Here is a 24,382-nt window from a genome sequence, read left to right as displayed (position 1 = left end):
AAAAAATTGTCCATGCTATGTGTGTACACTCGAGCACGTACGACGTTTTCGAACGATCAATTGATTTAAAATATATCCAATGGTTCCATGCGAAAAACGGTCAATTAATCTTAATTATATCTAAAATTACTCTATATATGGTTTAAAATATTTACGTTTGATTGGGTTATAACTAATAATTGGTTCACGTGCCTAGTGAATTAGAGGTCCTTTTCGTTTCTTTTCCCCATTCCCATAGGAGCCACTAGTTGCAAACAAAGTATACAAAAAATCGTAGAGGGCATTTGTCTTGGATACCTGCATGAGTTTTTGTCAAGCAGAGTATCAAAGGGCACCAAATTGGATTTTGTGTCACCCCACGTGCATGGTCCATTATTATTTACTAGAGTGATTACCTAGCTTCTCGTAATTTTTTTTAAAAAAAAATTATGTTCATTGTTTTTAATTTAGCCTCCATATTCACGTGGGATCTCCATACAGATTTTTAATTAGCACATGATGGACGATTACCAACGCCTTGGGAATAGAACGACGGGAAAAAAAACACGAATATAATATAAGAATATGCTAAATGCTCGAGCCTACATATATAATATGTAACATAGTAATAAAAAAATATTTATGTTCATTTTATAGATGTAAAGTCAAATAAATAAAATTAAAGAAAAAAAAAGGAGAAAAAGTAGTGTAAATATCGAAATCCCTAGGAAGAATGGCAATATAATGTTTGACGCGTCGAGTAAGATTTCAGGACACAATGCAAGACCAAGTCACTTATTTGAATGGTGCAGTCTCAGAATGTTAGGTAGAAAGTCATATTTAATCCAACTTTTGACAAATCACTATATATTATTACTCTCCAAACCATTACTGTTCGATTCCCATCTAATCTATCTAGTGCCCACTATTACTATCATGACCGTGACATGATAATAAAAATATATATCCTATGTATTGGAATCTAGCAATCTTTTGACAAATCTACTATACCTCACATTCACACATAATATTTTTTCATGGAGTCGATATGCAGTGAGCTGAGATTGTCTTATGGTTTATATACGTTAGATGAGTTGATTTAATTTATATTTATGATTAAGAGAGTAATTATATCTCTAATATAAAAAGTTATATATATTTTTTATGTATAAGTGAGTCGGATATGAGAGTCGTATCACAAATTTAACGTGTGATAAAAGTTTATAGGAGTTTTTGTGTGTTATTTTGACATGAATATCTGATTCGACCCATGAAAAGATCAATATTCATGTTCAAATCATTTTTTTGTGTGATGTATTGTGTAATATATGTCGACTTGAGTGAAAAATATTATTTTTATGTCAAAATTATTAATTTTTTATTTTAAATATTGACCCGTGTCAACTCGTTTCAAGTATATAAATATATTTGTATCTTTATATATATATATATATATATAATATGTTAAAAATTGTGGATCTACTTAACTCAATTACAAAAACTAACTCAATGGTTGATTGTTCAAATCCATACATGAAGCTCCGTCCAAGCGATTTGGGACCCTACAATATAATATAATATAATATAATATAATGAGTAATGCTAGATGTATACCTCGGTGTACACCTTCGTTTACACTCTTTCTTATTAATTATAAAATTTTTCTTGATCAACTAGATATTTATTTCTTATCATGAGTATTTTTTAATTAATGAGGGAAATAAAGAAAATTTTAAGTAAGGATGTAAATCAAAGTGTACACTGCATCTAGCATTTTTCTAATATAATATAATAAACAAACAAATTAAACGTGTGAATTCAAAAGGCTGAACGCATTGATGAGGTTAGGTATAATATTGTGAACTAGGTCCCGGCCACTAGTGATATACACCATATATATATATATGTCTTGTCACAACCTGGCATACGGAAATTCTTCACAAAAATAAAAATAAAAATAATAATAACAAAAGGAAAGAGAGAGAGAAAAAGTCACTCTTCATCTATAAATGTATCGATCCAGGGAAGCCCATAATAACAAATATGTAATATAAATAGCTCTCTCACCAAACCAAATTTCTCACATATATTCATTTTGGCATCGGAGGCACCACAAATTTCGCTTGCCCCCCCACTCTCTCCATATTGGCATCAATTATCTTTTAAAGGTAAATCACTTATTTCTTGCACCACTATTATATTTAACACTACATTATCATATATCATTTTTACAAGATTCACTTAAATGTAGTTTAGTTCAAATTTGGAAAACTAATTACAACTCCACGGAAACTGAGCCAAACATTCGATTCGAAGAGAATCATTATTTTGTGGTCATAATTTTTCGAATGATCTAGACATTCGAAAAATCAAGAAGAACCTAGCTCGGCTGATTACATCTTTAACTCCTCACTTGATTTCCGATGTTCTAACTAATTTCATGGATATTCATGACCTCATGAAGAACCGGTGGAGGAATCATCAGATTATCATTGTAAGCTTACGTTGATCGAAATAATAAGTTTTTCGTTTCTCTAAATTTTATATTTTTATGATAATAATTCATATGAGTTAAATTAAAACCCATGACATTTAAACTTTGTTCGACATCCAATTATCGGTTTAATTTTCTAATTTTATAGCCACTCATCTGATTTTTAGTATGTTTTCTTTAATAATTCTTAATTATAAACCATGTATCAGCAATATGCTTTCAAGTTTCAAGTGCAAATATAAAACCGTCTAAATACGAACTATGGGGTGAAATTAGAATTTTTTTTAAAAAAGAAAATGTTTATAAATCTTAAAAACTGAAATTTCAAGTTGAGTAAATTTTAGCACCTTTTTTTATTATAATTTCATATTTATAATCCCAGTTCTAAAAATTTCTTGCGCTTTTTTTTTTTTTTTTTTTTTTTGAAAAAACTCACCTTGAATTTCATAAACATTGCGTTATGTAAATATCGAGTGTTTTTCAAATATATCATAATTATCATTGCATCTACATGAATGAGTAAGAGAGATTTGGAATCCTCGCAAAATTCATTCAAACACCCAAATATTTTTTTTAAATCAATTGCTTTCAAATATTTCCATCTCGGTAAAGATTTTCCAGTATCTTATAAGCACAGGTTAAAGAACAGGAAAAATTACATTTATTTAACATTTTGAGTTAACTTATATCACACGTTTATTATTATAATTAAATATTTTAATATGTATCTTCCCATTAAATAACTATATTTAAATTAGGATTATAATTTATCATTTAAAAAATTATAAGTTTCAAACCATAATAATGAAGTTAAAATCCGCTTTTAATTACTTGAATGGATTTCAAATCCATTTCTACCATGACTTATGTAAATGCAATCAATTTTCATTATGACAAATTCGAAATCCTTAAAATTTCTTGTCAAATCAAATCGTACACCAACTTCATTAATCCAATTCGACTCTATAAGTCAAATGGTAGGAGCCCAATTGGGGAGACGAATGTTAAGGATTGACTACATAAATTCCAAATGCGACAACTTAGCTTAATTTTTCAACATAGACGACTATGTATCATGTAAACGCACGTAATAAGTATAAATAAAATATTTTTTTGTTATTATAAGTTTTAATATTATATGATTAATTTAATTTGAAATAAAAAAATGTTATTTGAATATACGAAGAGATTGAAGATAAAAATTAGGGAAAATGAAAATTGATAAAATTTAAAAATCATAAAAAAAAATTATAAATTGTTCAACAAACACATCAAATACATAATTTTAATAATTAGGAGTTTAACTTTAATGTAGTATATATAAATTATTCTCAGCGGATTAGAATAGTATTCATTAATTTAAATGTGATGTGCCGGATTTAATACTCTCTGCCGCACTTTGACCAAAGTATCTTGTTTTAATTCAATTTAGTATATACTGTTGATTTAATTGATTCTGTGATCTAAGAATAATCGGATTTAGAAAATGTCTGCCTGGATAAGGATTTGACTAATTCTGCCTGATGATAATTACCACATTTGTCGACGCATTCGAAGTGGACATTTATTTTCCACAGCCATCGACGGGTCCTTTTATTATTATTGTTATTATTATTATTATTAATAAAAATTACACTTTATTCATCATCTTTGACTTTTGCGTAGACCTACACCAACATACTTTGTTACTTAGTTTTCACGGAACTTCCAAGTTAATGGGTTGAGTGAGTCATTAAATTGTGGTTCAAGAGTTTTCTTTTTATCTACCAACCTGAAAGGAGGCGAGACATCTTTGTCGCATAGACCCTGTTTAGTATGATTTATTTAATTATCATGGTTTTAAAGTATTGTGTTAGTTCTAGAGCTGTTAGATAGGTCAATATATGATGGGATGTGTCGACCCATCAAAAACTCACCATTTAGTAAGTCGAAGACGGGTCGGCCCACCATTTTGGCGGGTTGGAAATCTTCAATTTAACCCAACCCAAGGTGGGTTGCGGGTAGACGTGTAGGCCCGCAGGTTGAGTCACTATAAATAAAAATTATTATAATTAATTATAAATTTTATTTTATAAATAAATATTAATAGAAACATATTAATTAACGAGACCTGCCGCGGGTTGGCCCAATTAGACCCATCTTTAGTTGAGTTGAAAAAATTTCTATCCAACCCACTTAAATTGTGTGACGAGAGAGGCCGATCCGACGGGCCTAACCCAAATTGACGGCTCTAGTTAATTTGGTGAAATATCCAATGTGCGCGAAACATAACGGATGGGAATTCTCAAAGTCATAAAAATTTTTGTTACTAATACGTAATCATCATGATTTATATTATTAATTTAATTAATTAACAAATTAAAAGTTTAAGAAATAAATAAAACAGGAATCCAAATGCGTACCGCTCGGTTTTGTTTAGCTGATTTTGTTTACATAACAAGAAGTTCTATTTTTAATTTTTAGTTCATGACTTTTATTTTATTTATTTCGAACACATTCAGTACTTTTATCATCTTTTTATTTATTTGAATTATTACACTTTTATTATCCTTTTATGGGCAGGAAATAAGTACGATTTAATTATCATAAGGTCCGTTCATAATGTCTTCGACCAAAGGAATATTCATTTATAGAGTTATTTCGAAATATTATAGTAATTATAAGTCTGATTCAATGTTTACTGAACTGTATTATCAACACAAAAAACAGGTTTCAACAATGTTGGCTGCAATTTAATTCATTCCCATAATCACATTACCCTTTCATTGGATTTTCATGTCTGTTACATTTACAAGTATATAATTATAATCATGTTGATTACAGAAGAGTAATTAAATTGAAAAATGTGGAGGCTCAAGATTGCTGAAGGCAACGACCCGTATTTGTATAGCACCAACAATTATGTAGGCAGGCAAATCTGGGAGTATGATCCTAACGGGGGAACTCCGGAAGAACGCGAAGAATTTCAAAAAGCTCGCGAACAATTCGCTGAGAACAGAAAGAAGGGGTATCACTCATGTGGTGATTTGTTCATGAGGCTGCAGGTATTATATAGTATAGACATATATATATGTGTTGGATGTATAAAATTAATTATTGACTTCCAAAGAAACGAAATAATAATATTATTTATATGGAATTTTATCCAACAGTTTAAAAAGGAAAGTGGGATTGACCTGATGAGTATACCACCTGTTCGAGTTGGTGAAAATGAAGAAATTTCGTATGAAAAAGCAACCATTGCTGTGAAGAAAGCTCTGAGATTGAATCGGGCCGTGCAAGCAAGTGATGGCCACTGGCCGGCCGAAAATGCGGGCCCTATGTTCTTCACTCCTCCACTCGTAAGCACCCATCATCAAATAATTAATTCCCTTGAAGAATTTTTAAATGGGAACTCAACTTAACATTTTTTTTACATGCACTTCTGGGTGAAATTAGATTATTGTTTTATACATAAGTGGAGCAATCAACACGCACTTGACATCAGAGCACAGAAAGGAGTTGATTCGCTACCTCTACAACCATCAGGTGATTGATTTTAACATCAAAGATCCTGATTATTAATAGCATGTGCTTACTGAATTTTTGCTGCTTGTGTACATAAAGAATGAGGATGGCGGATGGGGATTTTACATAGAAGGACACAGCACGATGATAGGAACGGCTCTTAGCTACGTGGCTTTACGTCTGCTGGGAGAAGGACCTGATGATGGCAATGGTGCAGTGGCGAGGGCTCGTAAGTGGATCCTCGATAATGGTGGTGCTACTGGAATTCCTTCCTGGGGGAAGACATATCTTTCGGTAAATAGAAATTAATAGCAAGCCAACAGTTTGAGAAGGGAATAAAAAAAAGATGATCATGAATCATAATCCAAAGTATTTTTTCATTGCATCAGGTCCTTGGAGTTTATGACTGGGATGGCTGCAACCCGCTTCCAGCTGAGTTTTGGCTTTTCCCTTCGATTTTTCCTTATCATCCAGGTAAATACTAGAGTGGACTCTCATCTCATGTGTCATTTTATAGGAAAAATCTGTGATCTAACAAGCATGTGTTGTTTAATAAAAATGCAGCAAAAATGTGGTGTTATTGTCGCACGACGTATATGCCAATGTCATATTTGTATGGTAGAAAGTACCACGGACCACTCACGGACTTGGTAATGTCCATCAGGGAAGAGATTCATGTTAAGCCATACGATAAGATAAACTGGAACAAAGCACGCCATGATTGTTGTAAGGTGGGGGACTAGACTGCTTAAGCCATGAAAATTTTGAAATTTTCTTCAAGACTTGTAAAATTTATACTTTTCCAATGCAGGAAGATATTTACTACCCTCACTCCTTCATACAAGATCTGCTTTGGGACACTCTGAACTATTTTACCGAGCCGGTGATGAGGAGATGGCCATTGAACAAGATTAGACAAAAGGCTCTGGATAAAGCCATCAAATATATGAGATATGGAGCAGAGGAGAGCCGTTATATTACTATTGGATGTGTAGAAAAAGTAATAATTTCGATCACTTGGAAAATTCTTTTCCCTAGTTTACTCCTTACAGATTCAATGGATTTCATGGAAGAACAGGGTGTATATTACATGTGTGTGTGGCTATTTATATTATATGAATGCGGGTTGCTTTGATGCAGAGTTTGCAAATGATGTGCTGGTGGGCGCACGATCCCAACTGCGATGAATTCAAGCATCACTTAGCCAGGGTTCCGGATTATCTGTGGCTTGCAGAAGATGGCATGAAAATGCAAGTACGGAAAATACATACCAATATATTATCAAATAAGCTTCTTGTACAGTAAATTAAAGGGACAAACATAACAGTGAAGGATTTTTATTTTGTTGATTCTATTAGAGTTTCGGAAGTCAAGTATGGGACTCTAGTCTAGCCACTCAAGCTGTAATTGCAACTGGCATGGTGGAGGAATATGGAGATTGTCTCAGCAAGGCTCACTTCTACATTAAAGAGTCCCAGGTTCGTCTCAAGAAATCAAAGACGAAATGTGATAAAAATATCGTCTAAAAGTTTATCTTAAGTCCCGGATTTAATCTCATCTGTGAATCATGCAGGTGAAAGAAAATCCAAAAGGCGATTTTACAGCCATGTATCGGCATTTTACTAAAGGTTCATGGACCTTCTCTGATCAAGATCAGGGATGGGTTGTATCCGACTGCACAGCAGAATCGCTAAAGGTATGTCCACATATTCTTTTTGTATAGCAAGATCAGGAACATGAAAGCTGATCAGAATCTGATATTTTTACTCTATGTAGTGTCTGCTTTTGCTGTCACAAATGCCAACAGAAATTTCAGGAGAAAAACCCGACGTTGAGCGACTGTATGAAGCTGTGAATGTGCTTCTTTATTTGCAGGTATGAATCTCTCGTCATGCATGAATGAATTTGTGCTCTTAAATCTTGGTGATTAGTGCAACTGAGCTCTTTTATTTGTCCAGAGTCCTTTGAGTGGTGGATTTGCTATCTGGGAACCCCCAGTTCCACAGCCATATTTGCAGGTAAGCAAGCATTTCAACAAAAAATCATGATATTCAGGTGCAGATCAAAAGACCTCCAAAAGGGAGGACTTGGTAGAAATGACAAAATTTACGATTGCGTAACAGGGTACCTTCTTTTTTTCTTGGTTTTGTTCAGGTTTTGAATCCTTCGGAACTCTTTGCGGACATAGTCGTTGAGCAAGAGTAAGTGCTTATCCCTTTGTTGTGCCTTTTCTTTAACTCTTTGCATCCTCCCTTCTTGTTTTTGGTATTTATACGATCACTTGTAATGAAGGCATGTGGAGTGCACTGCTTCCATAATCCAAGCTCTTGTATCATTCAAGCGCCTGCATCCGGGCCACCGGGAGAAAGAAATAGAGATCTCCGTGTCAAAGGCATTGCACTTTCTTGAAGAAAAACAGTGGCCTGATGGCTCATGGTGAGGCTTTCCCCACCTTTTCATTTTATGTCCACATTTGTGCTTAGAAACATGAGATATTAGTCTTGGGATGTCAAAAATCTAACCCCAATCACTAATCACAGGTACGGCTACTGGGGAATTTGCTTTCTGTATGGCACTTTCTTTGTGCTGGGAGGATTAGCTGCCGCGGGGAAGACATACGAAAACAGCAAATCACTTCGTAATGGCGTAAACTTTTTCCTGTCAACACAAAATGAAGAAGGTGGATGGGGTGAGAACCTTGAGTCCTGCCCAAGCATGGTAAGTTACTACGATCCCTTTCACATATTTTTGGTGCTCATTTCCTATTCTCTCCTGGGAATAAACCAAAACTTTTTTGTACAGAAATACACACCATTAGAAGAAAATCGAACAAATTTAGTGCAGACATCATGGGCAATGCTTGGTCTAATGTATGGTGGACAGGTACAGACTCCTGTTTTTCTTCATGTCACCCGATTCAAAGGGAAACGGGGGGCTATTTTTAATCAAGAATAATTTCAAAAAATTATGCATATGATTGACTGGTGATTATTATAATAAACCAGGCGGAGAGGGATCCCACGCCTCTGCACAAAGCAGCAAAGTTACTAATCAACGCACAGATGGAAGATGGAGATTTCCCTCAACAGGTAATTGACTTGAACATCTCTGCAACTTCTGGTTTTATAAAATCAAAACAAAAGAGTGAAGTTTATATATGATCATCATAAACACAGGAAATCACTGGAGTTTACATGAAGAATTGTATGCTGCATTACGCCCAATACAGAAACATTTTTCCACTATGGGCACTGGGAGAGTATCGTAGACGTGTGTGGCCATCCCAAAGCCTGTAAATAAATTAAACAGGATTCAAGATTTGTTATGTAATATTCGGTGTGCTTGATTGGTGTTCCCACCATTGAACCTGATGTACATGTGCTACAAATAATCCACAACGATGCAATGTAAGCATGTGTAAACATCTGTTGGGATGTGTACCAATAAATATCTGTTGTTACAAAATATGAGTCCGAGGCGTGGACGAGAATTCAAGGAGTACATCGCTCGATTTAATTTGGAGAAAAACCTCGTGTTTCTTATTCGGAGTGTCTATGTGACACTCACACTACACCCCGTCAATATCTGTGTTGTCATCGGTGTCATATAAGAATGGGATACGCCTTCGTTACACTTCATGATCAAAACCTGGCAGAAGCTAGAGTGATTGGGCACAATTCTTGTTAATTGTTGGACTAATCACAATATATATAGGGTAAGGATACTCCAGATATAGTAACAGATGTCACGATAGATATTTGAAAAAAGTTAATAACTTTTTACGTTATGGAAATGCAGAAATTGATCACTTACATACGATGGAGTAAGGATCGATTTGATCAACTCAAACTTGATTGATGACTTGAGAGGGACTGAGTTTACAACATATGTGGTATGGTAAACTCGGGCCCTCCCAAGTAACCATTCAAGTCGGTTAATTAACAAATGATATGATCTCTTTCTTCTATATGCATATATATGGGAGGGAGATGAATGTATCAAATAAGGGCTATAGGATAGGTATTTATATGAGCCAGTTTTGGCTGTTAAATGTACGTCCAATCAATTAATATTGAATTCCGGGTGGTGGAGCACCAAGTGCACGTCCTTGTCTTCTTTAGCTCACGAATCCTAATTTATAAGACAAATTTAACAGATGAAGGCATCATTTCATGTTACACTTGCTATATATATTAATTGCTCCAAACTTATCATGCATTTTGTATGGCTTGTTGTCTCACTAATTTCCATGGTTTGGTTCCTTAACATGATTTGAATTAAATTGATTCATTACAAGTATTTTTCTTACCTTTTTCCCCGTTGGGAACCACAAGTTGCAATCCAAGAATCCAAAATATCATAATAATGTTGGCAAGTAGACGGCATTTGTCTTGGTTTCCTACCTTTATTCGTTACAAGTAGTCCATTACTAATTAAAGTGATGACATTCACAAGGGTAAAGTAATATCACTGTTCAAGTATTAAAAAGTAGGACATTTAAACGCAAGTTGCAGTATCAAGATTCTGAAGCCGAACCACCAATAAAATGGAATCTAAATATCAATAATATGATCTTATACCAGAAAAAAATGTGTTATGTTAATGATAAGGCTTATCAAAATTCTCAACTAACGCCAACTATTTTCTAGTGTTCCTTGATTCTCGATGCAACTAACCAAAACATGCAGAAAAAACTTCACGCATGTAACAACACCACACTGCATCTCATTGATGATCGATCGCATGCCATTATGTTGCAGCAAGCACGGCATAGAACCAAAGAAACAAGCCTTAGGCAAATATAAGCTGTGCACTTGATGGTCTTAGATCCAAAAGGGTTCCAGGTGCATCCACGATTTGCCATTGAACTGCAAATTCGTGTTTCTTATCAGTTGTGGCGCTTGAGTTCAGCCTCGATATATGGCCCACAGCAACGTGAAGATTCTCACCAATCACATAGATCTTGCTTTCCCAACAGTTGACACAGAAAGGCTTGGCAATTTGCTCCGGCAAAGGGGGTCCTTCTACTACATCCCAAGAATCACACTCTGCATCGTAAACCTTTACTTTTGTTCTTTCATGCTCTGTTACGACAAACAAGTGCCCGTATATCACCACACTTGAGCCTGTCCAACCTTCTAGAAGTCCAGTGGCCATAGGCTCCCATATATCTGTTTGTGGGTCATAAATCTGACCTCGAGGTACCACAGAAAAAGGCCAAAACCAACCTTCGGTCACGAGAAGCTTTCCATTAAGAACCGCGGCATCATATGCATCCATGTTTGTTCTCATGCTAGCAACTGGCTTCCATATCCCTTTTTTTGGATCCAAGACTTCAGCTGATCCAAGACCAAACAAGTTTGAGCTGTTTCCTCCAGCGATATATATCATCCCATTGATCACCCCACTAGCAAAAAATAACCTTGTGGTGACCATCTTTTTCATCACAGTCCATCGATTCTTATACACTTCAAATTTTAGAACTAGATTAAGCGGGCAATCCACGTCTGAGATCATACCACCACAAACAAAGAGAACACCCTCGTGTGGGATGGCAACACACCTAAAACCTTTTGGACAGACCTTGTCCTTACAAGGCATGGCAGGGATTGTATGCCATGAGAAGCGGGTAAGGTCAAGAACCTTCCACTCGATTTTTCCAGTACATTTATTATACGCAAATACAAAAAGCCATGGCTCATTAAACCCAAGCTCTTTTCTCCAAGTAAAGAAATGCTTCTTGCTGCCAAATAATGAATACCATCTTTTGCAAGCAGCCTTGCAGGCTACATGATTATCAACTGGAACTCGAAGAAGACACAGAAGAGCGACATCATCAGGGAGTCCCGGAATCAGAGAATATCCCCTATTCGATAGTTCAAATTCCACATCAGGATCTAGCACATTGGATCGCATCACAGGAAACCTAAAATTTGGGGACAAGGTAAATTGAGAATGGGACAGTTTGTGCATCAAAACTTGGAAGTTACAAAAAAAACATCATAACTGAATAAACCCTCAGAACAAATAAATGTGAAACAAGATTTCATTAGAGATTACAATCGCAGAATCAACAATAAGTACGCACAACGGATGTTCCTAAAACCGAAATAGTGCCGATTTTAACCTAAAAATATGCTTTAAAAACAATTCTTTTTCTCTCTTGAAATTTAACCCACTTATGAAACATCCTCTTCAGTTCTTAAGATACAATTTCTAACCGACCTTTAAATTTTCCATGTCCGATTCTGCATTTATTTCGCAATAATAATCATATTAGTTGATCGTCTCCAAATCACAAGACAAGATTACCGACAAACAAAGGGAAACGAAACAACTTTATTTAAAATAATAATAATAATAATAATAATAATAATAATAATAATAATAATAATGATAATAATAATAATGAGAAGCAATTGCTTACAGGTTACAAAAGAAAGATTGAACAGCTTAATCGAAACGAGGGCAAAGGGATTAATCTAATTAATCGCTGATTTTGTTGTGTTTTGTTTACCGATCAGGTCCAGCCCCTGTACAGATGTATCCAAGCAAAAGGATTTGGTTTTGACGAAGAGGCACGCCATGCGGGCTGGTTTTAGGCCAAGGCCCATAAAATCCATGTTTTCGGCCCACGTGCAAAATTAATATGTATTCGACGATATATTGGTCGGTTTAGTACATGCCGCCCGCAGAGCACTATTCTGCGGGTGACATGTAACCCCATGATTAATCAAAAAATAGTGGTCTCACGTAGGGCCCATTAATTTTAACCAATTATGAACCGCCACATCACCCGCATGGCACTACCCTGCGGGTGTTGGTCAAATAAAAATGCAAATTGTATTGTGTTGGCCACGGAAGAACAAAATTGTTTTGTCCGTGGGCACCGTCAAGTTCAACGGTGGCGTCGGAATTTTAGCTCCGGTTATAATTTATGCTCTCTTTGATCGATTTAGCACTTGTTTTTTTCTTCAGATTTTAGTCGTTTGCTCATTTGTAATGCGTTTTTCTTTTTTATGGGTTAAACTGAGCTATTTTTATTTTTAAAATTAGGCCACCAAACTCATGGTTCGCTATAAGGGTCATGAAGGCTACCGTTTCAGTTTTGATATTATTTCATTTACAACCGATGATCAAAATTTTAAAATAAATTGAAAAATTAGCAGAAGTTTGAAAAAATATATAAACTACATTAATAATAAAATATAATATACACGAATCATTAAAAATTAATACATTATATATTTATAAATATAATTATATATAATGTTTTTCAAAGCACATAATATATGTCACTCCAGTATATGTCATATCAAAATAATAAAATTAAAAGTGCGCGTTGTATAAAATAAAACATTCAATATCTAACATTATATTTATATTTACCTTAAAAAACATTATATTTATATTTATATATATATATATATATCATTATTATTATATTATATTATATTATATTATATTATATTATATTATATTATATTATATATAATATATTATATAATATAATACATATAAATATAAATATATATATCAATTTGAATTGTGAATTTACTTTATACTTTTCATTTTCTATTTTATTATCCATCATTAATTAATCATATAGTGTGTTAATTAATACTGTCAATAAAATATTTCTTTTTTATTATGTATTAGATATTAATAAATATAATTCCAATTATAAATTTTTCACATGCATGCAACACAAATTCTCTTTCCTAGTTATTTTTAAATAAACCAGAAGTCCATGTCTAATAAATAGAAACGTTCTCCTACACATGTTTCTTCTCATTTTAAACACAATCTCTCTTCCACGCACCTTCTCATTCTTCCCCCTATATACACAATTACAAATCTCAATATTGAACGAAAAATAACCTACTTTTTTATGTATCATTTTTTTAGGCCACTATGTTTAATGGATTGAGCTGAAATCTTTTTATTTTTTTAATTGAACAATCGGGCTATTAACAAATTTGGCTAAAATTAATACATAAAAAGTGCAAAAAAATTTTCTTACCCGGGCTACAACCAAGTAGCTACAAATATAGCTCTGCCCTTGCTCAAGTTGGTAGAGTAGATTAACATTTGAAGAGTTTCAAGTTCTTGGAGTAGATTAGCATTTGAAAAATGATCATATGTTTGGTTTTTCTTATCAATACTTCTTAAACTAGTCTGTCACACAAAACTTATCGTGTGGTTTAGCTGACTAGCGTAATTTGCAAACTATTTCGTTAGTTTTGGAATTTATCCAGTGTGCATCGAAAAATAACGTCATTTAAAAAAAATGTTTTTTCAATAAAGTGAAGTGAATTGTGGATTTTTGCCGGGTACGATCTCACTGCATTTCTAGCGATACAAATAAGAGGAATTAAGAAATACTCCAACCACACCAATATTCTTCCAGATCTCTTGCTTTTTGACTACACTAAAAGAATTGCTTTTCAAGTTGGACACTCTTCTCTAAATACCTAATATTTATGTAAATAAACATTAAAACACTTTTTGGCCATTGAAATGAATTATTCTATTAAAATTTTTCAGGTATTTGACCGTCCCATGAATACTTTTTGAGGAAAGAATATTCAATTCAACCATAATGTAATTATTATTTATTTATGTTAATCAAAAGTACTAGATATGATTAATTGGTAAACATCTTAATTTGCAATTAATACCTAATCAAAGATCCTCGTGATCTTACCAACTGTCAACTGAACCTCGGGATTAACTTTTCGAGAATAATTAGATATAGCAATTCATATTTCATACAATAAATCATTCATGTTGTCGTGCATTATCAATATCGACAAACAATAATGAAAAAAACTTGATGCATGATTAACTATAACTTGATTAGAACGTTGTCCACGTCTCTCCATTCATGCATGCTTTTCTTAAGGGAGTTCATAAACAAAAATAATTAAGTCCAAGTTGTTTTTTATTTTATATACCAAAAATACCTTTATATTTCAAAAATACTCTATTTTTTACTTAATTAAAAATATATCATAAAAACCTATTCTAATAAGTCTGAACCTCATTTACATTTATCACATGTCGACAAAAAAATTTCTTATCTTTATCTATGATTGAATTTTTAAAATGATCATAACACTCCTCACGTAAAAAATTATCATGAAAATCATAATAATGGGAAATGAAAGGAGCAGGAAGGTAATTAATTAGAGAAACTGATGAATTTGGGTGTAGTTTATATACGACACGCATTCAGTCGTCATCTCATACGTCATCATAAGCAAAAATAATTAAGGTTTTGTGGTAATTATGTGAGTTGAAAATTTTTAATCACTTTCAAAGTACTTTTCGTTGCTTGAACTGACAGTGAAAGCCGCACCTTAATTAAAAATATATATAGTTTATTACTGACTATTCATTTTTTTGTTGTGATTGTTTTTGGTATCAGTCTTTTAACCAAGTTGCTAACAAACGTGAAGTATAATAAAACGCCACAATTAAGCTTCAAAATTTACAAATTTAAATAGATTTAGTACGAGATTAAGTGTAAAAAATATATTTAGTTTTTATTATAATTTTAATTGTGTAAAGTCAATTAATAGATTATATACTACATAAATTACAAATTTAATTATAAGTGTTTTTAGGATCAGACTCTTAACCATTTTTCATATTTTTTTCAATGCGAAACTTTTTTCTCACTCTTCGCGTTTAATTAGAATTTATTTAGCGTTTTTTAGAACACTAATTATAACTTCTAACTTTTTGATTTTTGGCATCCTTAATCACCAATCCTGATTTAATAAGGTTGCTCTTGAATTGAAAGATTTCAAATCTATTTATTTTCATTATAATTTTATTATTTTTTATTATTTTTTTAATGAAACAATAGATCAAATTTTAAATTCATATCTTACTTATATACACATGTTTACGTAAAGTACAATAAATTTCAAACGATATCATGATTGAGTGAACTTGAAATCCTTCACAATATACATGAAATACGACATACATAAACATGAAAGGGACGAATTTGATGTTTATTGCAATACTTTAAACAACAATATAATGCATTTTAATACATTTGAAACTGATTGATTAAAAGTTTTATATCCAAGTACAACCTAATAGGAAAATAAAAGCATCATTTTTTTAATGTAAATATATATAGATAGATATGAACTTATAATCATCAAATTTTGCCACCACAATTGTGAGAAATCATATAATTATACTCACGCATATCCAAAATTAGATAAACATTGCATATTTTATGTGTGTATACATAGGACCACGTGACTCTCACTTGCGTGATACAAGTGCATAAAAATATACATGCATCATTTTCGTGTTTATAAAGAAGGTTCCTGATTATCGCCGGCATGTACGTAGCCCGTTCCTCCGTGGACCACGCGAACTTCAACTCTATAAAATTATTGAATAAGATCATCATTATGCATATGTTTTATAGTTGCATTTGATCTTAATTTCTTGCACAAACATTATATTTTATGTTTCTCATTCAATCGAATTGTCTCCTTTATTATTTGCCTAACCCTTCCGTAACATAATTAGATTATAACGCCTGTATGAATTAAGTGTCATGGAATTGTATACGTTCCTAAAAATAAATAATTTATATCCGATTTAGTTTAATGAAATTATATTTGGTTCATATAAAGGTGTCATGGAATTGATTTTGATGGGTGTGAGATATTTAATGCGGCGGACAAAAATCTACTTTATAAGGTGTAGACAAGACATGAAAATAAAAATAATACAGGATAAGAAAATGATGCTCCATGATACATACTTACATTTATGTATGCATGATAATTTTCAATCAAATTTTGATGTCTTGAAGATATCTAAAATCATTTATAAGATAATAAATCGGAATCAATTATTACCAACTATGGTCTATGATCGCTAGATGAAGCGCATCCATATATATGATCAATATGGCACGACGTTTACATTTATTTTGATGTAAAAAATCCAGTGGGAAATGATGGCATTGCATGCTTGTGATACACACTAACAACGGAATAAAAACACGCATATGATCATCAGGAATGTTAATGGGACACGATATACGTCAATTTCACATAACGCTGCATTGATGTCATATCAGCGACTCAACATTACATTAGACAAAAAAAACTATAATTGAAAAACAAAAAAAAGATAACGGACAAAAGAGAAATCTGATAACATAGAATGATCAACCCTTATTTGTACCTAACCCAAACCCGTTATACGTCAACTTAATATCCTCCCTAATTTTCAGTTTTGTGTGGTTTAGAGTTAAATGTTTTAGGGTGATGCTACATGTACACTGAGAGTTACTCGTTGGGTTACACATTACACTTGAAATTACATAATTATCCTTAATGTATTTTGGAAAGAATTTTTTCAATGGAAGGATAATTTTGAAATTTCATGTGTAATGTGTAATATAATGTATAACTGAATGAGTACATGTACAATGTGTTTGGTGGACAAGATTTGGAGGGGATTTGGTGGGATTTGCATTTGTAAATATTGTTTTGGTATTTGGCAAAATGGAATTTTAAAATGAGATTGGTATTTGATGAGATTTGATGTGATTTCATTTAACTAATTGAAATCCTTACAAAATTGGTCGGATTCGGATTTCATGGGATTTAATGTGATTTTGGTTTATAAAAATAATAAAATTATTTTTAATAATAAATTTATAAATTTTAGTTATAAATTTAAGTTTTCCAAACATTTTTTTTAAAATTAATTTTTTAAAATTTATGCTAGCAAATTCCAATATGTATTTTAACTTTTTTTCAAACACCAAAATGAAATTTGAATTCGATGAATTTCAATTCCAAATCCAAATTCAATTCCAAATTTTATTTTTTAGGCATCCAAACACACTGACAATATTTTCTAATTTTTTATTATTATCACAAATACATATTTAGTATACTAAACATGATAGTTCTTGTAAAAAAACACGATAGTTCATACTTTCAGAAAAGTTAAGGTCATAAATATTCCAATGAAATGCAAAATGTGTCTATATCTTTGACCACAAAGAGTTGATCCATTCAAAGCGAAAAAAAGTAGGAGATAATTCTGGTATTCTTAGGCGTTTCGCATGCGCTATTGAGTCTAACTTTGAATTTGGTTACATATCATTAATCCAATGCTCTTTCGATTCATATCTAAAGTAATACAAGGAAAATAAACACATTTAAAAAAAAAACAAAATAAATCCGGTACCCTTCGCTAAAATCAATCACGTGCTCTTCTTATAGAAGACCCTCTCCCCATTTGTTTCTTTATTTATTTAAACCCCATGCCACTTCCCCTCAGTCCCCATGAACTAATTAAAATCACTTCTCCTTTCTCAATTAATCTTTCTCTCCATCTCTTGGATGGCACAAACAAGCTCAAGTACAAATTCATGGGCTACACCCCATGTTTCCCAACGAATTTCAACCCAATCTCATGTTCAATTTCGCTTTAATTCCAACTCTATTTCAATGAGAAAGCCCACAAGAAGAGCTCAAATCCATTGTGCTCTGCACGCAACTTCTCTACTCCCTTTCCCCAAGACGCCAGAATTGGACCTGGATGCCGATCAATCGGTGCCCACACCATTTCCGCAGCAATGGAACTTTCTACAAAAAGCTGCAGCTAAAGCTCTGGACTTTGTGGAAACCGAGTTGATTTCACGAGAGCGCCAGCATCCACTGCCTAAAACGTCCGACCCACGAGTCCAAATCGCCGGGAACTTCGCCCCGGTGCCGGAACAACCAGTCCGGAATGACCTCCACGTCACCGGAACAATCCCAGAATGTGTTAGCGGCGTTTATGTAAGAAACGGTGCCAACCCTTTACACGAACCACTTTCCGGCCACCACTTGTTCGACGGGGACGGCATGATTCATGCCGTCACCATTGACGGAAAAGACTCCATTGGCTACGCTTGCCGGTTCACCGAGACTCGAAGGCTGGTCCAAGAACGTGAGTTGGGTCGGCCCGTTTTCCCGAAAGCCATTGGAGAGCTGCACGGGCATTCGGGTATCGCGCGGCTGTTGCTATTCTACGCCAGAGGCTTATTCGGGTTGCTGGATCATAGCCATGGAATTGGGGTGGCGAACGCGGGATTGGTTTATTTCAATCGGAGACTTCTAGCCATGTCAGAAGATGATCTTCCTTATCAAGTGAGGATCCATCCCACCGGCGATCTTGAAACAATCGGGCGTTACGATTTTACAGAGCAATTGCAGAACACGATGATAGCTCACCCCAAAGTTGATCCTGTTTCTGGGGAGCTTTTCGCTTTGAGCTACGACGTCGTCCAGAAGCCATATCTCAAATACTTCAAATTCTCAACTGATGGAAAGAAATCACCTGACGTAGAGATACCGCTACATGTCCCCACAATGATGCACGATTTCGCCATAACCGAAAACTTTGTCGTGATTCCCGACCAGCAAGTGGTGTTCAAACTTCAAGAAATGATCAACAAAGGCTCCCCAGTTGTATATGACAAGAACAAGAAATCCAGATTCGGAATCTTATCAAAAACTGCTCAAAATGCTCGTGACATTATATGGATAGAGTGCCCGGACACCTTTTGCTTTCACTTGTGGAATGCTTGGGAGGAGCCGGAGAAGGACCAAGTGGTGGTGATCGGCTCATGCATGACACCTCCCGACTCCATTTTCAACGAATGCAATGAAAATCTGACGAGCGTTTTATCCGAAATCCGGCTGAATATTAAAACCGGGGAATCAAAAAGGAAGCCCATAATCCAATCCACGGAACAAATAAATTTAGAGGCTGGAATGGTGAACGGGAACCTACTCGGCAGAAAAACAAGGTACGCTTATCTTGCCATTGCCGAGCCATGGCCCAAGGTCTCAGGGTTCGCAAAAATCGATCTTTCAACGGGGAAGACGGAGAAATTCATCTACGGAGACCAAAGATACGGCGGGGAGCCGTTTTTTGTGCCAAGAAATTCGAGTAAAGAAAGTGATGATGAAGATGACGGGTATATTCTTTCATTCGTGCATGATGAAAATGAGTGGAAATCAGAGCTACAGATCATAAACGCGGCGACACTAAAGCTGGAAGCTTCGATAAAGCTCCCGTCGAGAGTTCCATACGGATTTCACGGTACATTCATAAGCTCTAAGGACTTGGAAAATCAAGCGTAGTTAGATAATATAATATATATACATTCTAATTGAGCTAGGAATTGAAAGAGATGCCAGAGGGATTTGTATATATACTTCCCCGGACTCTCCACTTTTGAACTGATTTTAACACTTCGCTGTGTAAATTTTAGTTTTATATTTGTTTTTTGAGGAGCTATATAAGCTTGTAGCTTTGGGTGTACAGTACAGTACAGAGAGTTGATGAAGTTCAGCTGGTTTCTGTTTTCCGGTAATTTTCTTTTCGTTTTACTCTTTATCTCATTTCACATTTAATTTAACGTAAACACAAACTTTCCAATAATCTTGTATTTTGAATATTTAAAAGATGCAACTGAATAAAGTTTTATAATATATCCACATCGTGGTTAGAAAGAACACTAACATGATATAATATTTTTTTAAAACTAAGATAACTATCAAAAGGGTAATCATAACATGCTTATAAAATAGTAGTGATGGCAATTTTTTATGTAAGTAAATTAAGTACCACTTTATCTTTCTATAAATTAACTAATCATTTGATAATCATTCTCCGGGAAAGATAGGCATAACCATGACAAAAGAATATGCAAACAGTGCACGATCGAAATTTTAAAAAAAAATAGTTAATGTATTTTTTTAAAAAAAAATTATAAGTTATTATTATTTTAATTTTCAACAAGGTTACTAGGCTTTTTATATGCCAAACCATGCGCGACGATATAAATATTGCATACGAGGAAAGACAAGTGCATCTCACGTTGGGATATAACATCAGAACATCAATTTTTTATTTTTTTTTTTGATAATTAGATTACTATCTTTAAACATTTTTACGAAAGAAAAATTAAAACGCTACAAGGGATACAAAATTACTTGGGTTAGAGTTAATAGTGTTTTATTTCACGTGAATTTTTAAACATTTTTTTAAAAAAATAAAAAGAATTTGCATTTGGAATTTTGGATGGAGGAGTGAGAATGAATTATTTCTACAGTAATTACTAAACCAGAAATATAAATTATAATGCTTCATTTTCTAATCAGAAAATTACAATTTTCATCTTAATATATTTTTTATTTTTTTTTTGCATTGAGAGCTATAATGTGACACTGGCCACGTGAATATCACGTCAGAAAAATGACTAAAATTGATAAATTACAAAGATATTGGATAAAAACTGAGGGAAAATTGTTTTTTCGGTACTGTATATTTGTCATTTTGCGATTTCAGTTCTCTATATTTTCACATTTCAGTTTTAGTCATTTATCTTTGTTTTTTTGACAATTTTAGTTTTTTTTTTTTTTAATGTGGCGCTGATGTGGCACCAATGCAAATAATCCTAATTGGGAATTTCAAAATTTATTGTAGGAAGGGAAATTAAGACAAAAGGACAAGAATTAATGAATAATTTTGATAGATTTTCAACGGCAACACATACAGCCCACCTAGCCCTAAACCAAGCCAAGGAGGGGCGGTCGATTACTCGAAAATGACTCGTCACTCTATATATCTTACTTACTTTTTTTTTCATTTAATTTGCCGGACATTCAATTCAAACCATTACTTTTTTAAAGATGTTTTTGTTCATCAACACACAATATATAGCCACCCACCCAGCCAGCGACTCTCAATATATATACCACATTATTTATTTATTAATCACTTGTTTTTATATTTTGAATTGAATCTGTTTATTTGAAAAAAGTTGAAGCTGGTTCTACGGTTCGTAAGCAAAACATGCAAAAGACCAGGTCAACCCTCAAAGACAAATTAGCGCTGACTTTGAGGACTTAGGCCACAGAAATTAAATTACGCAAGCAAAATGAACCACGTTGGTTTAAGACAAAAGCCATATCTGGGCAGCATGAAGGTCACGTGAATTAAGTTTCATGCCATTCGATCGCAAGTATATATATGCGTGTGGTACGTGTATGTATGTAAATTGTAATCTAAATATATATGGCCAAAATCCCTGGAACTAAGCAGCTCCAACACGTGCACATCCATCTTGTTTCTTTTTGGGGATTAAATAAATACCAATATAATTAATTAACATGATCATCTATATAATTTAATTACTAGTTGTGTGTAAATTAAAATAAGTGCACTCAGAAAGTGCATCAAATTAAAGTCGCTCGTCACACTCCATAGTCCATACCGACTTTCAAATGAACATATATTATATATATATAATATTCAAACCACTCAATCTATAATATTAATTATTAATTAATACCCTTTAATTTTGTACTCGATCGTCTACTGCATTAATTTATACTTAAAAATATATCTACATAAAATACTTTTGGTCCGCGGTAATTAAACACGACCGACTTCGTAGCATTGTTCCATTATCCTTGTATTTCTTCAGCTATGGGCGCTACTAGCTAGTTAGTAACTCGAAAAAGTCAGATTTTTTATTTTAATTTTAATTTTTTGTAGTAATTGCTTTAGTCTTTTTCTGGGCCCAAATTGGCATGAATCCCTCCATATATATAATCAAGAGAATTAGTGGAATGACGTTATCATATAAATAGTAAAGTAAACTGGTGAAGATGAGGTTGAGATAAGCCTTAATGTTTTAATTTGTGGCACCAACTATAAGTTAATTTAATTAATTCATGGTGGAAAAAGGCAGAGACGCGAGATGTATCTGAATGTATATATATATATATATATATATATATATATATATGTTCTTCCTTGATTTATAATAATAATGTTGTTTTATTGATAGTGACGAATTGAGTAATTAAGAATATTTAAGAGTGCATGTATGTGGTACGGTATATAGCTAGACTAGTAACAGTAAGTGGCCAGGAGTAGGCAATGGTACTTACAGGCTTGTGGTGGGTATAATATAATTCTAATTGATCATTTGATGTTGTTAAATTAGTTGACACATAATTAGCCCATTTTCGTGGTTGATTTGATCCATGCGTATTACATATCCCTAAGAAATTTGTATACATTATCTGAATCGAGAACAAAATTAAAACCGCAACTGATTATTTTCGTATCTTTCTTCATAAGAACATGCATATATAGTTGATTGGACTGGACTATATATGGCAAACATAATACAATCTCGCTCCTAGCAATTAAATATATATATTTACATCAAGTTGGAATTTTGTAGAGTTTCTAAAATCAAGTTTGCATAACACAAGACTTTTATAAACCCTACAAATGCTCGATTAAGTGCACAAATAAACACACATATATAACAGAGAATATGTCGATTAAGTGTAAAAATAAACATGTCAAAAAAATAAGAAACATGCGTAGAATTATAAAAACAAAAATATATATTCATATTAAAAATATTCGAGTAAAAAAACAAAAAACAAAATTTGCATTCTAAATATTCTATTTCAATAATCTATTTCATCACTCTTTGATTATAATTTTATTTAACTCCATAATATATTTGATAAGAAAAATAATTTTCGATTTTAAGAATATTAGAAATTATCAATACTTGATTATTGAGACAATTTCAATATTTCATTATAAAAATAAAAAATAAAAATTGAGTAATGAAATCGCAAGTAAAACACAAAAACATGAAAATAATTTTTAAAAAACTTAGATTAACGAGTGGATTTTTATTTTTCTATGGACTGAACTTATGGACAAATATATTATTATTTGATTTGTAATGGGCCGGAGTCTTTTTAAAATATCGAAATAACTTGAAAACAAACTCAATTATTATTGTCAAGATATATATAATTTGTTGATTCTAATAAGTTGGACTTTATTAAATGTTTAAAACAAAACCTTTTAATTAACCAATATAGACTATAGTATTAAAAATTTAGTGGGCTAGCTTGGGCTCCTCCACGTGCACATCCATCTTGTTTCAATATGGGGATTAATGACCAATAGGGATTAGGGGTGGTAAAATTCCTGAAATTCCGATTTTTCTCGAATTTTATTCATTTTTTGTCTTGAAAAAATCTTAACCCGACATTTTTCCTACACAAATTTTTGAGATTTTTTTCGTCCCGATTAATATCGGATAGAGATCGAAAATAAAACCTAATCCCGACCTGTTCCGAAATATTATATTATAATATATTTTATTAATAATTCTATTAATAGATTGGACTAAATAATATTGAGTCTCAACCCATACAACAAATAATTGAGGACTTAATTCGAATAATTGTTGATTGTTGAAACAATTGAATTGTAAAATCAATAAATAAAATTTTATTTTTTTGTATT

The 24,382-nt window shown here is 33.0% G+C and overlaps 3 protein-coding genes across 6 annotated transcripts; 2 read left to right on the top strand and 1 right to left on the bottom strand.

The window, feature by feature from the left end:
• Positions 1–1,944: 1,944 nt before the first annotated feature.
• On the top strand, positions 1,945–9,483 carry LOC140867555 (dammarenediol II synthase-like). 2 transcript variants are annotated; one of them, XM_073272629.1, is made up of 19 exons: positions 1,945–2,147; positions 5,300–5,517; positions 5,626–5,814; positions 5,912–6,001; positions 6,080–6,274; positions 6,370–6,454; positions 6,545–6,711; positions 6,792–6,980; positions 7,121–7,234; positions 7,339–7,458; positions 7,554–7,676; positions 7,757–7,855; positions 7,939–7,998; positions 8,135–8,181; positions 8,273–8,416; positions 8,521–8,698; positions 8,783–8,863; positions 8,986–9,069; positions 9,157–9,483. In XM_073272629.1, the coding sequence occupies exons 2-19, from the start codon at positions 5,317–5,319 to the stop codon at positions 9,274–9,276; spliced, it is 2,286 nt and encodes a 761-aa protein (XP_073128730.1). In that variant the 5' UTR covers positions 1,945–2,147; positions 5,300–5,316; the 3' UTR covers positions 9,277–9,483. The 2 variants fall into 2 exon arrangements, with proteins under 2 accessions (XP_073128730.1, XP_073128729.1); XM_073272628.1 differs by having other exon boundaries at positions 1,946–2,147; positions 5,297–5,517.
• A 1,049-nt stretch (positions 9,484–10,532) lies between these two features.
• On the bottom strand, positions 10,533–12,767 carry LOC140866225 (F-box/kelch-repeat protein At1g30090-like). 3 transcript variants are annotated; one of them, XM_073271161.1, is made up of 2 exons: positions 12,408–12,767; positions 10,533–11,906 (listed from the first exon to the last, which is right to left on the bottom strand). In XM_073271161.1, exon 2 carries the CDS (start codon positions 11,894–11,896, stop codon positions 10,772–10,774), a length of 1,125 nt encoding a protein of 374 aa, XP_073127262.1. In that variant the 5' UTR covers positions 11,897–11,906; positions 12,408–12,767; the 3' UTR covers positions 10,533–10,771. The 3 variants fall into 3 exon arrangements, with proteins under 3 accessions (XP_073127262.1, XP_073127263.1, XP_073127261.1); XM_073271162.1 differs by lacking the exon at positions 12,408–12,767 and adding an exon at positions 12,206–12,284; XM_073271160.1 differs by lacking the exon at positions 12,408–12,767 and having other exon boundaries at positions 10,533–12,199.
• A 5,568-nt stretch (positions 12,768–18,335) lies between these two features.
• Positions 18,336–20,311, top strand: LOC140865143 (9-cis-epoxycarotenoid dioxygenase NCED2, chloroplastic-like). Its single transcript, XM_073269672.1, has one exon. The coding sequence runs from the start codon at positions 18,379–18,381 to the stop codon at positions 20,167–20,169; it is 1,791 nt and encodes a 596-aa protein (XP_073125773.1). The 5' UTR covers positions 18,336–18,378; the 3' UTR covers positions 20,170–20,311.
• Positions 20,312–24,382: the final 4,071 nt, after the last annotated feature.

The sequence above is a fragment of the Henckelia pumila genome, chromosome 4, assembly GCF_033568475.1.
Source record: "Henckelia pumila isolate YLH828 chromosome 4, ASM3356847v2, whole genome shotgun sequence".
Lineage (NCBI taxonomy): Eukaryota > Viridiplantae > Streptophyta > Magnoliopsida > Lamiales > Gesneriaceae > Henckelia > Henckelia pumila.
This window is presented reverse-complemented; position numbering and strand designations above follow the sequence as displayed.